This window comes from Drosophila bipectinata, chromosome 3R, assembly GCF_030179905.1.
Source record: "Drosophila bipectinata strain 14024-0381.07 chromosome 3R, DbipHiC1v2, whole genome shotgun sequence".
Lineage (NCBI taxonomy): Eukaryota > Metazoa > Arthropoda > Insecta > Diptera > Drosophilidae > Drosophila > Drosophila bipectinata.
The window spans coordinates 21,869,674-21,885,629 of record NC_091739.1 but is presented as its reverse complement, the minus strand read 5'-3'; the positions used below and the strand labels follow the sequence as shown (position 1 = coordinate 21,885,629).

The 15,956-nt window shown below is 50.7% G+C and overlaps 2 protein-coding genes and 1 pseudogene across 2 annotated transcripts; 1 reads left to right on the top strand and 2 right to left on the bottom strand.

Annotated features, from left to right (window-relative positions):
* Positions 1-296: 296 nt before the first annotated feature.
* BigH1 (Histone H1 variant BigH1) lies at positions 297-1,771 on the top strand. The gene is made up of 2 exons (XM_017237206.3): positions 297-1,239; positions 1,311-1,771. Exons 1-2 carry the CDS (start codon positions 535-537, stop codon positions 1,677-1,679), a joined length of 1,074 nt encoding a protein of 357 aa, XP_017092695.2. The 5' UTR covers positions 297-534; the 3' UTR covers positions 1,680-1,771.
* Positions 1,772-2,618: 847 nt separating this feature from the next.
* LOC108122555 (solute carrier family 41 member 1 pseudogene) lies at positions 2,619-3,980 on the bottom strand (annotated as a pseudogene).
* Positions 3,981-4,117: 137 nt separating this feature from the next.
* Positions 4,118-15,200, bottom strand: Apc (APC-like). The gene is made up of 4 exons (XM_070280755.1): positions 14,886-15,200; positions 8,401-12,299; positions 8,231-8,348; positions 4,118-8,169 (listed from the first exon to the last, which is right to left on the bottom strand). Exons 2-4 carry the CDS (start codon positions 12,252-12,254, stop codon positions 4,921-4,923), a joined length of 7,221 nt encoding a protein of 2,406 aa, XP_070136856.1. The 5' UTR covers positions 12,255-12,299; positions 14,886-15,200; the 3' UTR covers positions 4,118-4,920.
* Between the last annotated feature and the right edge of the window lie 756 nt (positions 15,201-15,956).

Here is a 15,956-nt window from a genome sequence, read left to right as displayed (position 1 = left end):
AACTACCAATATACAGCCAAAACAATTTTTATCCGTTTTTAACATAATTCAAGATTTAAATTCATAATTTAGAAAATGTAAGAGAAGAGAAAGCCAAAAGGGAAAACTATAACCATAAGATAATTTCAAGGAAAGGATTTAAACGGGATAAAGGCAGCTTTTTGTGACAAAGGAGCCGGTGATTCTTTGACGAATATTATATGTAATTTCAAACGCTGGATCCTCTAGAAAAAGATTAAAGGCAGCTTATACTTTAAATATATGAAAAATATACAAAACAGGCCGGGAACTAAACGTTCGTATATCAAAGTGTCAATCCCACTGTGCTGGAAAGTTACAGTTCGAAAGCTACCTTTTAGATCAGAATATATATAGTTAAATCGGTACTTCGTTTACGCTTAATCCACACATTTTATTAGTTCATTTCTTGTTTGACCATCCGGTACAGTTGTGTTTTCCTTAAATGTTTGTGAATTTTCGCAAAGTTTGGTATTGTTTTTAAATTAAATATAAAAAAAATTGTCAATATTCGCCATGCCAATCAAGAAAAACGTCACTTATGAGGTTAAAACTGAGTATTATGAGGACTCTGCATCTCCAGAGGCCTCTCAGGAATCCGATTCCGGCGGCGAGGAAGAGGAGGAGGATGAAGAACTGGCGGAGTCCAATTCCGAAGAATCGGATTCTGTCGACAATCCTTCCGATTCCGAAGCAGCTCGTCTTCCTTATCCTACTCCGCCGCCTGATGAGGGTTCAAAAATGCCGGAATCAGACGGCAAGGAAAAAGCCAAACAGAAAAATAAAGGCTCTGCCCTTGCATTGGCCACAATGGCCATCGAGAAGCTGGCCAGTCGCTCCGGTTCCTCCGTAAAAGCGATCATCACATACCTCAAGTCGGAGGGCTACAAGTGGGACGAAGAGAAGCGGTTCAGCCGTCTTCTGACCCGCGCCCTCAAAAGGGGTGTGGCAAGTGGGCAACTCGAGCAGGTGAAAATGTCCTTCAAACTTTCCGAGCAGGCCAAGAAGAGCTCCAAGGCAGTGGAGAAAATGAAGGCTAAGAAGCAGAAGGCGAAGGAGAAGGCCGCGGCTAAGGAAAAGGATATGAAGGCCAAGGCTAAGGAAAAGGAAAAGGTGAAAGAGGAGAAGAAAAAGGCCAAAGAGGCGGAAAAAGAGAAGGCAAAGGCCACCAAAGCCAAGGAGAAGCCACAAAGCAAACAAACGGAGCGGAAAACAAAACAAGTAAGATTCCGGAGCGGATATTTGAAGTAGATCCTTAAAATTAATTCTTTAATTTCTAATTTTATCTACAGCCCTCCAAGAAAGCAATGCTTCAAGAGGGAGCCAACACAGCACCACCAAAGGCAAAGGATGCCGCCCTGAAAGCAATACAGGCTGTCCTAGAAACTCCCAAGTCGGCGCCACCTGCCGCCAGAAAGAAGACTGCCAAGTCTAAGGACGAAGTATCCAGCGCTGGGAAATCCAGAAAGCCTCGAAAGTCCATTGGATCCCTAGCACAGGCCAAGACTTCGAAGCCAACTGTAAAGGCGGTCAAGAAGCTCGTATCCGCCAAAGCTCCACTGGAGGCTGATGAGTCCCATGCCAATATAACAGATGCTCAGGCCACGTCCACTCCGCAAGCTGCTCCCGCCAAGGGAAAGCGCATGCGTAAAGTTCGATGAAATCTTTGAAGTTCTAATTTATTTGTTTTTATTATTGTTTCACGTGTTCAAATTCGATTGTAATGTTAAAATATATTTTATTCTGTCTTAAATGCGCTTTATAATACCCTTTCAGAGAGTATTATAAATGTAGTCAAAGGTGTACAACGTAGTGAAGGAGACATCCGACCCTATACAGTATATGTATATCTTCTTGATCAGGATCACCTCCTGGATGTGTTTTTGGGAAGATATAGCCATCACCGTGGGCCCTATAGGGGGAAATCCCATTTTCAAGGGATCCCAGCACGAAAAATCGACAAAAAATCTAAAAAATATTTTGTCTCAGGATTTTGATTCATAATGGTGGAGAATCGATCTAGAAATCGTTTAAGGTAACCCACTTGAGAATCGGATGAGAATTCGGGAAGATATAGCCATCACTGTGGGCCCTATAGGGGGAAATCCCATTTTCAAGGGATCCCATCACGAAAAATGGACAAAAAATCTAAAAAATATTTCGTCTCAGGATTTTGATGTAGAATGGTGGAGAATTGAGCCACAAATCGTTTAAGGTACTCCGCTTGAGAATCGGATGAGAATTGGGAAAGATATAGCCATCAGTGTGGACCCTAAATGGAAGCACCCCATTTTCAAGAGACATGGGACATGAAGATAGAAAGTTGGAAGTTCCTATTTTGGGCCATATGATCCGATCTACCAAATTTTAGGTCAACTATATCCTATAGCTTCCTTCCGATATTTGGGATAAATACCGAATCTTAACCTTAAGCGTATTTCACTTCGGCTCCGCTCGAAGTTAGCTTTCCTTTGTTGTTTTTAAATTTAAATACGATTTTATTTTGATATGATTAGTGAATGAAAGTAACAGCTGCCGGAGTTATCTTTGGGCGCAGTCAGTTCGGAGTAGGATAGCTATCCTTAGTAACTAGTTCATATTCAAAGCTTCTCGACCAGACTGTTGTAATTGACCTTCAGCCAGGGCAGCTGCCTAGCCTGATACTCCTGCTGGGCCAAGCGCAGCAGTTGGAACATGATGGCCAGAAGGCTCGTGCCCAGAGCATCCCCCAGAGCTGTGAGATAGGGAATCGCTGCCGTGTCTGGGTCGATCCTGCACCGCCAAAGAACATGCACCAGGACGTGGGCTACCCAGAGCAGGATGAGCAGCTGGCACAGGCTGGTGATAACAAAGCCAACCACAAAGGGCCATCGCACTGCTACGTACGAGACGTACAGATAGTCGGCCACGTAGACGAGGATCACGTTGCCCGGCACGGATATGGCGATGAGGATGCGAGACACGCGGGAGTAAACTGTTCCCCGACAGAACACCCGATGAGGCCATTCCAAAGTGCGCGTGTCCTCCGGTACTTCGCCGAGGGTGGCGCGCTGATAGAGGATGCTGCCCATGTTGCTGGCCTGAACTGAAACCAGGTTGCCGCCAATCCCGTTGATGATGGGTGAGAACACAGCGATTCCCCGGAAGTCGTCCACGGTGAAGCTGAGCACATTCCCGGCTATCTCGCTGATGCACAGGGCTCCGAACACCGGTATCCAGCTGGACAAGAGGAGCGGGCGAACGTAACTGTTCCGCAGGACCACAACCAACCACAATGGCAGCATAATGAAGACATAGAAGGCCATCAGACAGATGCAGACCCACCAATGGGTCTGGTGAATCTCATACATAGTGGCGGCAGTGAAGGACAGCATGCTAATGGTAACCACATCGCCCAGGGAGGCCACCATGGGGGTGGCCATGTAATCCGGATTGAAGCGATATCTCTGGGAGAAGAGCACGACACTCATCAGAATCGAGTCCAGGACAAAGCAGGAAATGCTGGACGTAATCAAAGCCGACGTAGTCAGGATGGGGAAGTGCTTGAACCTCTCCTGATCCTGCTGCACCGCAAAATGGACCAATGTCGTAAGAATGCTCAGGAATACGGCGCAAACGATGGCCTGTAACTGGACCAGGGCCATGTTACCCACTACGATCTGGATCACATTACTTCGTTTCGATAGTTGTCCCAGATTGGAATGGGTGCAGATTCTCGCCGCCACACACATGTCCAGATTTCCCTTCAATCCTCCCAGAACCGAAACCAGCACAAAGAGCTCGTTTATCTCACGGTACACCTTCCAATCCTGGACATTGCCCAGCAACAGACCGGCGCAAATGGTGCCCATGCCAGCCAGGAAGAAGGGAATAGCGATCTGGATGAACGTGGAGTACCATCGCTCCTGGTAGATTTCATCGGACGAGACCACCGACCCGAGACGATCCGTAGTATTCGCCATCGCGACCCAAGGGCCAGAATCTTAGATACATGTCATAGCAGTCTCAAAATATCTCACTTTCTACAAAATAAAAAAAAAAAACTAAGAATAACTACTAGACCTAGATATAGCTAGGAGTTATTTTCAAAGTAGATTCGTTTTATTGGATCTGCCGAAAGGCATATTTCAGTTTATTGATATTAAAAATTGTAAATCGCGCTCTAATCTTAAAAAAATGAAGACGCAAATCATAGACTTGGTAAAAAGCTGCCTTCCATCTCTCCCAACATCCTTCTTAGGTATACAAAATATATGTTAATTATGTAAAGGAATACTTAAAAAGCAGTGACTAAAAAATGTGATTCACATACCACACATATTTGGTTTTCGCATTAAGGAAGCCATAGGCGCACTAGATATAAAAAAATTAATAATGTTACAAAAAATACATGTTATACTCCAATCGTTACTCCAATTTTCTCCATACTTAAATCAAAAAAATACATCTTTGATTTGGTAAACCTTCTATAAACCTTCTCCTGACTACGCGACAAATCGAATATATAGCAATTATATATATGCCTGTATACACTTTGTATATATAAGAGAGTTGTACACACGTTGAAAGGCCTGATCTAGTGCATCTATAGTATGCAATACATTTGGCTACACACGTTCTGGAGCGTTCCGGAGCTCCTTCACTGACTGTGACTTGGATTAGTTTCAAGTTACTAGGGCTGGCTAGGGCTAACTCTAGGTTCTACACGTATATATATAAAGTAGAAGGAGTAGTATAGTGATTATATATAGGTTTGTATATTGCCTTCTATCCTAAAAACTCTTTGATTTTCACTCTGACTTGTTCTCGGCTTGTGGATCTGTGGATCTGTGCGTGTTCCGTTTCACAAAAATGCGTCTCAATTACAAATCCGCCTAAGCGCTATCATTCCTAAGATTCCCTTCACTTTCGGGACCCGACCACGGGCAGCTTGGACCTCCCGATTCCGGACGCCGGTGCAGCCACCGGTGGTGAATTGTCAAACGTGGAGCTGCGCAAGAGGGTCGGCTTCGTTCCGTTTCCGTTGAGCGTGTTGGAAGATTTCGTTTGTTGTGTCCTTAGGTTGGACGGCGATTGCTTCGTTTGCTTCTTGGCCTCGTCCACGCGCTTCCAGATGCTGGCGATGCGACTCTGGGCCTGGTTGATCTTGGCCGCCGCCGCTGCGGCAGCACTGCTGCCATTCAGGTTCGAGTTGCTGCGGGAGGGAGGCGTGGTGGTAGACACCCTTGTGGTCACAGCCCGTGAAGCAGCCGAGGATTTCGTGCCTGCCAGGCGCAGGCTGGTATTGGCTCTCTGGGGGGTCACGCGACGAGCCGGCGCTGAAGCCACTCTCTTCGGAGAACCACCCTTCGGCGAATCAGCTCCGGTTCCCGTCTTCTTTGTGGGTAGCTTGGAAACCCGATGGCTGGGACTGGTTTTAGTCTCCACTACGGGAACCTGGACATTCGTGTTTGTAGGTTCATCCTTCACGAAAGTACCCTGACGCTCCAGGCGTGCCGGAGCCGCTTCTGGTGGCGGCGTTGGTTTCTTTTTGGGAGGCAACTTAACCCCACCAACCGTGGGCACCACACTGCGCTTGGCAATCGTGGGCGAGAGTAGTTTCTTTTTGGGCGTGGCAGCTGCCCCACTGGCACTTCGCTGACTCTGCATGCTGTACGGCGATACGTAGGCAGGCTTCTTACGGCCTCGGACGACCTTCACGGCCGTAGCGGGCTCCAAATCGATGGTTTTGGCAATCGGGGATTTGGTTTCTACTATTGGCGGGGGAGGAGGTAGCTGGGCCGGCTCTTGCCCGTCGCAGGACTCCGTTTCCGAGTTCTGATCGCACTCTGGGGCATCCTCCGCCTCAGCCTCCCCGGTTGGCTCACCAGCTGCCGCCTGGGTGATGTTAATGTCCGTGATGAACGTGAACTGCTGCATCATAGCTCGGATCGACGAGAGCTCTTCGCTGGGACAGTCATCTGGTTGGATCTGGGTCTGGAGCAGGGCCTTCGGGCACTCGATCAACTGGGTCTTGTACCGCTCGGCACTGCCCCTCCTTCGACCGTTTGCTCGAGGAGACGGCGTGTCCACCGGAGCGGCCGCCTCCACGATCTCAATCTGCAATGTTTCGTTGACTTCCAGGGCCTCCAGCTCGGTGGAGGTGGCGATAGTGTAGGTCTTGTAGCGATCCTTGGCCAGGCGACGCTTCTGTTTGGGAGTCAGGGACCGTCGATTGGGAGACGGAGTGGATCCCTGCTTGGGCGTGGACTCGGCAGAGCTGTAGTCGTTCATGGTGGCATCCTCATCCTCGTCGCAGCAGCTCTGAAGGAGTGTCAGCGTGTGGTCATCGCAGGGAGCCGTCTCGTAGTTGGAAACCGAAATGGTCGTGGCCATGCTGCAGTCCTGTTCGCCATCGACCACCTCCGACTGGATGCTATCGACGCTGATCATGGAGTCCAGAAGCTCATCCATGAGGGATGGCGGCTTAATGTTGTCCAGCAGGTTGCAGCTGGAGTTCACGCTCTCTGCACTGCCCGCCAGGTGGCCCAGGGCCCGCCTGGCTACCAAGTTGGCGGGAAAAACCTTCCTGGCGAATCGAGGACTCTTGCTGGGCAGCTGCTGGCGTAGGGAACTCGGTTGGGAGTGCTCCTGGTAGCAGCTGTTCAATGACTCCATTCCAGACGGAGGACGTACGTTATCGAGATCCAAGCTGTTGATGCTGAAGGTCAGCTCCGTGTTGTCATCGTCAGAGGGCTGGAGAAGATTCTCGGCCAAGGCTCGCGCCTCAAAAGCAATAATCGTCGAGTTGCTCATCATGGAGGCACTGGTTCCATTGAACAGCAGTCTCTGGGGCTCCACTCTCACGCCGGCATTTTGCACCTGTCCGCCCAACTGGAAGTTAAGGCCTCCCGACGATCCAGAGTGGCTATTAACGATAGTATCGGTTCCTCCTTCTAGGGATTCCGGCTGACATTCATTCGTGGGCGTGATGTCCGGTAGCTCTTGCAAGGACTGGGCTTTATTCAAGTCCTCGTCCAGGCTCAAAGATGCCAAAACTGGAGCCGTTTGGCTTATGCTGGGAAAGCTCACGTCGTTGGGGCACGAGTTCTCGTTCCAGGTGTTGTTGCTGCTCGAGATTTTCTGACTATTGCTGTGGCTGTTGTTGCTGCTGCTCCGGAGCTGCTCCGCCGACGTGACGAACTCCAGAGTCAGCCTCTCCACAGACTTGAGCATTAGATCCGGGTCCTTTTGCTTCTCACTGGCGCCGGATGCCTTGAAGTTTTCGTTGATTGCAACCTGGTCCAACCTCACCATTGTGTCCATGATAAAGGATTGGTTTGACTCATCGCTGGAGCGGTCCTCCGAGTCCAGCTCCCTAGACCCAATACCGGTCTCGCGATCGCTCCCGTTCCCGTTCCCGTTCGCGTTCCCGCTCTCGTTCCCTTTCCCTTTCTCTTGACCTGGAGCTGGAGGACTTTTTGCCGTGGCGGTGTCTGTGGCGATGGCGGCGATAGGAGTCGGGAGGCTGCTCGGGTGCGGGTGCGGGTGCGGGCGCGGGTGCTGGTGCTCTACGTCTGGAGCTGCTGTGCTGGGGGCACTTGCTGATGTAGTAGCCGCCGTTGGGTGACACGGTTCCAATGCAGCTGCAGACGTAGCCTGGACGTTTTTTGGCACGGCGCTGATCTTCTTGGATATGCCCGTGCTGATGCACTCCTGCAGGAGCTTCTCATCTTTGCGCTCCCGCTCCCTGTGATCCCTGTGATGATGATGCTCCCGATGGTGGTGGCGCTGCCGCTTTGTGTGCCCACCCGATGGTAGCTGCACTGGCAGCGAATCGAACTGCTTGAGATTGGGATTCGACTGAGTGGAGGACGCTCCGACAATAGTCTGCTGCTGGGACCTGATGCCCGGCTCCTTGGACTTGTACATCCCCTTTAGGATGCAGAGCTCGAATAGCGACTTGGACTGGTTGTCGTTGGAGTCGCTGGAGTCCACCGAACTGTAGGACTCCTGCTGCTGGTGTTTGCGCACCGTCATTCCCGAGTTCAGGGAGCTGGCCGAGGCCGCGTTGATGGCTATGGGCTGCGAGGAGCTTAGCGAGCTGGAGCGCTTGCCGTTCGAGCTGAAGCCAAGATTCGACTTGGGCCGATTGCAGCCGGCGGCGATGGCCTGAAAATAAAGACCACAAAGTTCAATGGAAATCGACAATCGGGGGAGATGAAGCTGTTACCTGACTCAGCAGATTGGTGTCATCCTCCGAGTCGATGGATAGCGAACTCAGTGAGTCATCTTGCCAATTGGCTGGTCGTCGAACTGGCTCTTGCTTAGCAGGCTGCTGGGCTTTCGGTCTAGAAAATATTTCATTAAAAAAGGGCTTCATACAATCTTTGGACAACTCACTTGATGGCTTCCTTTAGCTGGACGGCTGGTCCCACCAGACTAGAGCCCACTGTCAGGTTGGACAGACCAGACACCACAGAGAAATTGCAGGGGCTGTCCTCCACCAGGAACTTGTTGGTCTCATCGGCCGAGGGTAAGTAGGTAGACAAGTTAGTCCCACCTCGTCGGAGCATGGCGATGGGATCTTGTGCCGGCTCCGTATTGGCCTTCTTCATGCCGTCCCGGATGCACTGCTCCAAGATCTGACCGGCTGCGCCACCGCAGTCTGAAGTGTTGGAGGATACATCGTCGGACAGCTGATGAGCATAGATCTGAGCATGACCAGTCGGGACGTCCTTCGGCTCGTTGGAGCTCATCGATATGGCCGACAGGTTGGTGTTGCTGGCCACCTTGGAGAGCAGGGCCGGCGTGTCCTCCGTGCAATAGCTTCGGACGGTCTCCTCGGCCACTCCCTCCCCAGAGGACTTTACGACCTCAGCGGGCTTGCGCTGCATTCCCATGTTGATGCAGTTGGCCAGGAGGAGTTCGTCTTCGTTTTCCTCCTCGGCCACGCTGGCCGGTGCCTTCTCGTCGTCCACAATGCTCAGGTTGCTCAAGCTGGTGGCCGTGGAAAATTGTGCAGGGGTGTGCTCCACGTTGAAACTGCTCAAGTCATCCTCAAAGACACTGCGCAGGGGCCGCTGGCTGGCTGGGACGGAAGCCGAGGCCGCGTCCACATTAACTCCGGACCCCGAACCGGCAACACTGTTCCTCCTGGGCGATTGGGGCATGCTTTGGGTGGGGGAATCGGGAATCTCTGATGGGGAAATGACGCCACTGGCAAGGCGACTGAAGTCACTAACCACCGAGCTCTTGTCGTCGCAGTTGGCCACATCCACGTCCGGATCGTGCACCAGGGAGTCCATTGAGCTCCGCCGCGAGAACATCAGCGGCGTCTCCAAAGCTGAGTTTGCCTGGGTGCCTGGAGCCTTAGCCATCACCTGTTCAGTGGGCTGCGACTCCTCTCCTAGTTCCTTTGGTTTCAATTCCGGTTCGACTGCCTCTGTGGAGACAGGTGCTTGGTTGGCCTTTCCCAGCTCATCCAAGCTGCTCAGCGAATCATAGCGACTGAAGTAGCCAGGAGTGCCCTCTTCGCAGTAGTTTATTGGCTTCTCGGGGGTGTAGGATCCAGATCCGCACTGCGGCAGCTTGGTAGGCTTCTTAGCAGTGGCCTCCTTGGAAACCACCTCCGGTTTGGACTCTGCCTCCGCTTCCGTTTTGGCTGCCAGGCGGAGATCAGTCACAGAGGCCGCGTTGGAGATGACATACGGGGTGTCCTCCGTCTGGTAGCACTTGACAGAGTCCTCCAAGATCAGCAGAATCTCCTGGCCCTCAGCTTTGGCCTCTCCAGTGGGAATCGGAGGCGTCGTTGTGCTCTTCTGGCCCGCTGCCGATGCTGATATGTCTAGTTCAGACTCGAGTTGGTTCTCCGCGTAGCGCAGGCTGAAGTCAGTTGGCTGATCCAGGTCCGTCTCCTGATATGTGGCGCTCTTGGTGGCGCTTTCGCTGTACTTGGCCGAGTAGTCGATGGGCTGCTCCTCGGTGGCCTCGCCATCCGGCTCCATTTCCAGCTCGAAATCGGTGATCTTGGGCGGCTTCTTCCTGTGGGCATCGGAAGCCGACGCAGACCGCATCAGGTGCTCGTAGGCAGAGTCCGACTTGGCGGAGTAAACTGAATCCCGGCTCTCGCTTTTGGTGAGCATTGTGGAACGAGTTAGTCGGGGAACTGCTGGATGCCTTCGGGAGGAACTGGACGCGCGCTCCTTGGAGATCTTTCCGCCCGAGTCCAGGTTGTCGCACGTCTCTGAGGTCTGCCGCTCGCCCAGCTCCTGCTGCAGTGCCTTGGCCTTTCGCGCCTCCAAAGTGGGCAACGCCTTAAGTCCCATTGATCGGGCAATGGGATCAAGTTGATGCTGGTTCTGCACAGCCGGGCGGAAGTTCAGCAGGTTCTTCAGAGCCGAGGAACTGCCCTCCGAGATCATGGCGTGCTTGGAGTGAATTAAGGACCGCAACATGGGCACGGCTCCATTGTCCCAGAGGAATTTCTGGTCCTCGGGGGAGCGGGCTGAGAGGTTCCACAGAGTGCCACACGAATTGCTCACCACCGTCAGGCTCTCGGACTTCAGTTGCTGCAGAAGAATGGCCAGGCAGTTGTGCTGGCGCAGGATCTGTCGGTATGGTTCGCACACTGCTATGTGACTGGACACATTTCGCAAGATACCGCCAGCGTTTTCGATGATTTTCAGGGTCTTGCTGGGACCCTCATAGCTGAGCATCCCGACCAGGAAGGCCAGGGCCCCGTCCACGGCACAGAACTCCGCCTTGTTGGTGCTGCAGTGCGCCGAGAGGTTCCAGAGGGCCGAGAGAATAGCCTTCAGGGTGTTCTCGCTCTTGTTCCGCATGGCAGCCAGCGCCAGTGCCGTAACTGTGCCGATCTCGTTCAGAACCGCCTTCATGTTGCTGTCCGCCCGCCAGGACAGGTTGCGCAGGACACTAGCCGTCACCTGGAGGAGATCGTCGGGGGCAGAGTCCAGCTGGGCCACCAGGGCCTCCATGAACTGCTTCTGGCCGCACAGCAGGGCTTTGTTGTTCTCGTCCCCGAAGGTCAGATTGGTTAGGGCCATGAGGGCGTACCGCCGCAGTGAGTTGCAGCATTGTTCCTCCGGCTTGGGGCCGTGCACCGCGTGATCCAGATGGACCAGGTTGGGGATGGCGTGCAGCGCCCCAAGCTCGCACATGGCATGCCGGTGCTCCTCGTCGAAACTGACCTTCATCAGGGAAGATATCGCCGCCAGAGGATGGCGGTCCGAGTCGTCGGCTATGGCCTCCCCGCCGCTTTGGAGCAGCGTCTTCAGGAAGGAGCAGTAGTCCTGGATTTGGTCCAGCAGTCGCAGCACCTTGGCCTCCCGCCTGCCAGCCTTCTCGTCCGGGTGGCTGTGCACTACATTGTGCAGCGCCTGGCTGGCATACTTCCGCACTTCCGGCTCGTTGTCCGGGGCATGCATCATCTGGACCAGAAGGGGCATGCAGCCGGAGCGCCGTAAAGTGGCACAGCTCTGGGCGTTTCCGGATAGCTCCAAGAACTTCTTTGCCATCTCAAGGGGATCGTTAGAGCCCAGCATGGAGAGAAGCGAGTAGACGCATTCGACCTTGGAGCCCAGGGTGGCGTCCACTGCCGAGGTGGTGTACCGTTCGTCAAAGCTCGTGGTCCAGGCGGCTCCCTTTGGCAACCGGGACACAGGCGGATGGTCGCCGTCCAGAAACCTCGAGAGCGTATAGGATGGTTCCTTGCTGCGAGAGGGCCTGCCCGCACTAGCCGGGGATCCGCCTCCGTTTCGGGGGGGCAGCTCCTCCAGCTGCTGCTGCTGCGCTGACTGCCGCTCGAAGTTCCTGTCCAGACTCCGGTGCTCTCGCATTTCGCGCAACTCCTGCGCCAGCATGTAGTCCGGGGGAATCGGATTCTCGTCGAGGAAGTGCTTGGCCGCCGGCTTCTTCACCACTGCCCCGGATGCGGCTGCAGTGCTGCTCTGGGTGAAGTGCAGCGTGTTGTCGTCCTGGGTGAACTCCTTCTTGGTGTACCCACTGGCTGCCAGCTCGTAGTCGCTGATCTCACCGTCGCGTTCGAACTTTTTGTCCATCTTGAGTTGCTCTCCAGAACTGGCTCCGAAGCCATCCTCGAAGTCCGGGGGCGGCACTGCATCGTAGTCGAGAAAGTGCGGCTTGCGCTCTGGAACCGAGTCCACATCGACGACGTCCTCAATGCTCAGGCCGGCGATGCCCTCCTCCAGTTCGGGCGTCTGAGTTGGCTCCAACATAGCTTCGGGATTTGCAGAATCGCACGCAAGTCAGTGCTCCATGGCCTGCAAAAAGAGGAGAGGCGTCAGTTGGAGGATCTATAAATTGCAGCAGATTTAGTAGACCAGTCGAGTGGCCCAGGGTGTGGGCTATTTATAGAAACTAGAGTCTGCCTGAAACTAGAGACTTGTATCTCAGCTGGCTGCCCATCAGGTGTGGGCAGAGCTGAAACCAAAACCGGAAAAGATGAGATAGGTTGTGCCCCACCTAGATCTCTAAAGAAACCATATGTTTCTAAATAAAACCGAGGGAAATATATTCTCAAGTCTAAAGGGTACCTAAGACTAGGCCTATGATGACAGTTGCTGGTTTAATTATGAGTGTACTAGGCTTAAGTCATCATTACCATGTGACCATGATCGATGGCAGGTGTGTCAGCTGCAGATACCCTTTCCGATAAGGTGATAGTACCTCTGACTATCATAGCCAACATAATCTAATTTGATAACCAATTTCAAGCAACTTTCTACTCTGATGCTCGCAAGAATTCGTCTATTGTGGCAGGTTCTTCCGATTGCCGCTCTATCGCCCAGCCACTTGATCACCTGGCCAGCTTTCAGCCAGCCCATAGCCACCATAGCCACCAGAAACAATGGCAAACGAGCTTAATCATCATCGTGATTAGCTGCATCTGGCGGTGCATCTTTTAGAAAGTTAGCGGCACACGGCGTCGTCTTTACGGAATTTCCAGTGCATGAAAGAGATACAGATGCGTTTTCAGCTGATTGTTGATATATGGTGGTGGTACATACATCTCTCTGCCACACGGGCTACCGTTGAATTATGTGCAAATGCAATTTGGCGCTGCACTTCTTTCCAGTTTTTTATTGTAGCGTAAAATTAGAGGCCCGGAGGGGCAGACAAATATGCAGCATATTCATGTATATATCCCCCCTGGGATTGGTAAAGTGGAGTAGGCAGTTGGAGTGGTGACCCGGGTGGGTCGTGTGCCAGTTCTCGGGATCGAACAAGTCAACTTGTTCAAGCTCCAATTGGCAAATTAATCAAATTTTAATTGCAAACATTGGTAACCGCAAATGCAAATGGCTTGTGTAACTGCCGGAAATGAATCCATCCATCCATCCATCCAACCATTCGAGTGGAATGTTGGACTGGGCCAACAGTGGCCAATCATTCATCTTGCCCGGCTGAGGTCTTGGCTATCGGTGCCCTGATAAGCTGCCGCTGATTATCATTTGGGTGGGAACTTGGTATTTGTCTCCCCGACAAAGGAATTCAGAAGACAACAAGACGATGAATCAACGAATCAAGGGCTAGACGAGTCAGCATGAATATATAGTGCTATATGTGGGGACATGTGCTGGCAGGGAATGCGAAAATATGCGTCACTTGTCTAGCCGGGAGCTTCATAGCCCCAGAGCCCCCCAGAGGCGTCGCCGCGAGTCATTAACCGGCCAGGGAAGCGTACGCCGCACAATGGAAACAATTGAAATTAAATAGTGGAATTAAATGGAAGCAGTTGAGAACTGGATAGTGGGAGAGTGGGAGAAACTATGTCTTTATGATAGTTTTAAGCTAAAATTGTTAGGTTTATCTTTTAGGTTCCCACCATAACTATTGATTTTGTTGCCCAAACAGTTCAAAGACCCCACAGTACCAGATTTGGCACACATTCTGAATACCGAATTATCAAAGAAGAGTGGATAGGTGGACGGTGGAGGAGGGAGGATGACTCTGGTGATGGAACCGAAAGCCATTAAACAGGCACATGGGGAAGTATGTATGCAAAAAATTATAAATAATAATAAAAATATTATACATAGAGCAACTAATAAATCTATGGACACACCGAGCTGGCATGTACGCTTCGGCTAGTGGCTTTAATGAGCACTTGGCGGTGCTTGTTTATGTCTCCGCTACCGAGATGATGATGATGATGATGATGATGATGATGATGATGATTATGTAAATTGTAGAAAAGTAAAAGGGAAACTAAATACCAGCATATGCATTGTTTTGTTGTTTGAGTTTGTAAGACAATCGGAGTGTGCACGGTGCCCAGTGCCCGGTGGCCGGATTTTATGGCCAAAACCTAGCCATGCAACCGCGATACGCTGCCGACAAGTGATTAATTATGGCGAGTCGGAATGGAAATGGATTTGGAATTGGAATTGGAAATAGAAATGTAAGTAAGTGGCCAAAATAGTTATCAATTAGGCGTGCCACAATCCCTTACAGCAGCGCAACCGACAACAACAACAACAACAACAATGCTCTGCTGATAAAGGAGCACAATCACACATATACACATACACACACAGACATTGTGTATGTACACATAGCACACATAGACGACACAGGCACTTCACCACCACCCACCCGCAGTGTATTCTGGGGGGACATTTATTGATTTTTCCTGTAAAAGGAATCGGCAGCAAACAGGAACTGCAAAAGGCACATAACGAAGACAATAATTAACAATTATAGACGAATTTCCGCTGTATAAGGCGTGGGGAGCAAAAAAAAAGTAAACATTCAGTTTTATTTCCATCCAAAAAGAGAGACGATTCTTCCAATTGGAAGACGAGGGCGACAGACTCCCACACGGGCCAGATTCTCGGCCAGCATACCTTGACTAGAACCGTTTTTTAGCAGCTTCTCCGGACGCCAAATGACACATTTCACGCTTTATCACTATTGTTTACTCAAGATATTGCATTTACTTTAATAAAATTGTATTGTTTTTCGGGAAAATGGAGATAGGAGAGATGCGCCCGCGACTCTGGTGCTCCGATCTGCGCCAACAGCGACGGATTTGGGTTAAGCTGCAACAACAGCTTTTCACCGAATTAATTCAACAAAATATTATCTGATTTTGGATATTTTGCTAATTATACCCGCGCGGAGCTGTTAAAGTTTAGAGCATTAGTGGTGAACAGCCGTCGATAGCTTGCACACCGATAACCCAAGAATTTATGGCTGGATATTTTCAACTGCGATAGTCAGCTGATAGTGAGTGTTGCCAATGGTCGTCATTTATAGCAAGGCAGGGCTGCCATTCGTTGTTATTTATAGCAATTACGTTAAGAATATATTTTTACTTTCTATTAATCATTAATCTTTTACTTTTAAACGCTCAAAAGTCATGCATCAAAATCCTGAAACAAAATATTTCTTAGATTTTTTAGGGATCCCTTGAAAATGGGATTTTCCCCTATAGGGCCCACAGTGATGGCTATATCTTCCCCAATTCTCAACCGATTCTCAAGCGGAGTACCTTAAACGATTTGTGGGTCGATTCTCCGCCATTTTGCATCAAAACCCTGAGACAAAATATTTTTTAGATTTTTTGTCCATTTTTCGTGATGGGATCCCTTGAAAATGGGATTTTCCCCTATAGGGCCCACAGTGATGGCTATATCTTCCCCAATTCTCATCCGATTCTCAAGCGGAGTACCTTAAACGATTTGTGGGTCGATTCTCCACGATTCTGCATCAAAATCCTAAGACAAAATATTTTTTAGATTTTTTGTCCATTTTTCGTGATGGGATCCCTTGAAAATGGGATTTTCCCCTATAGGGCGTCCCTATAGAGAGTCATAATGATGCTGTAATATTTTTTTATTTATTTTGCATTTTTGAATTTCTTGCACCTTTAATACAAAAAAGTCGCAAGATAAAAGAGCTTTTCGTTCGAGATA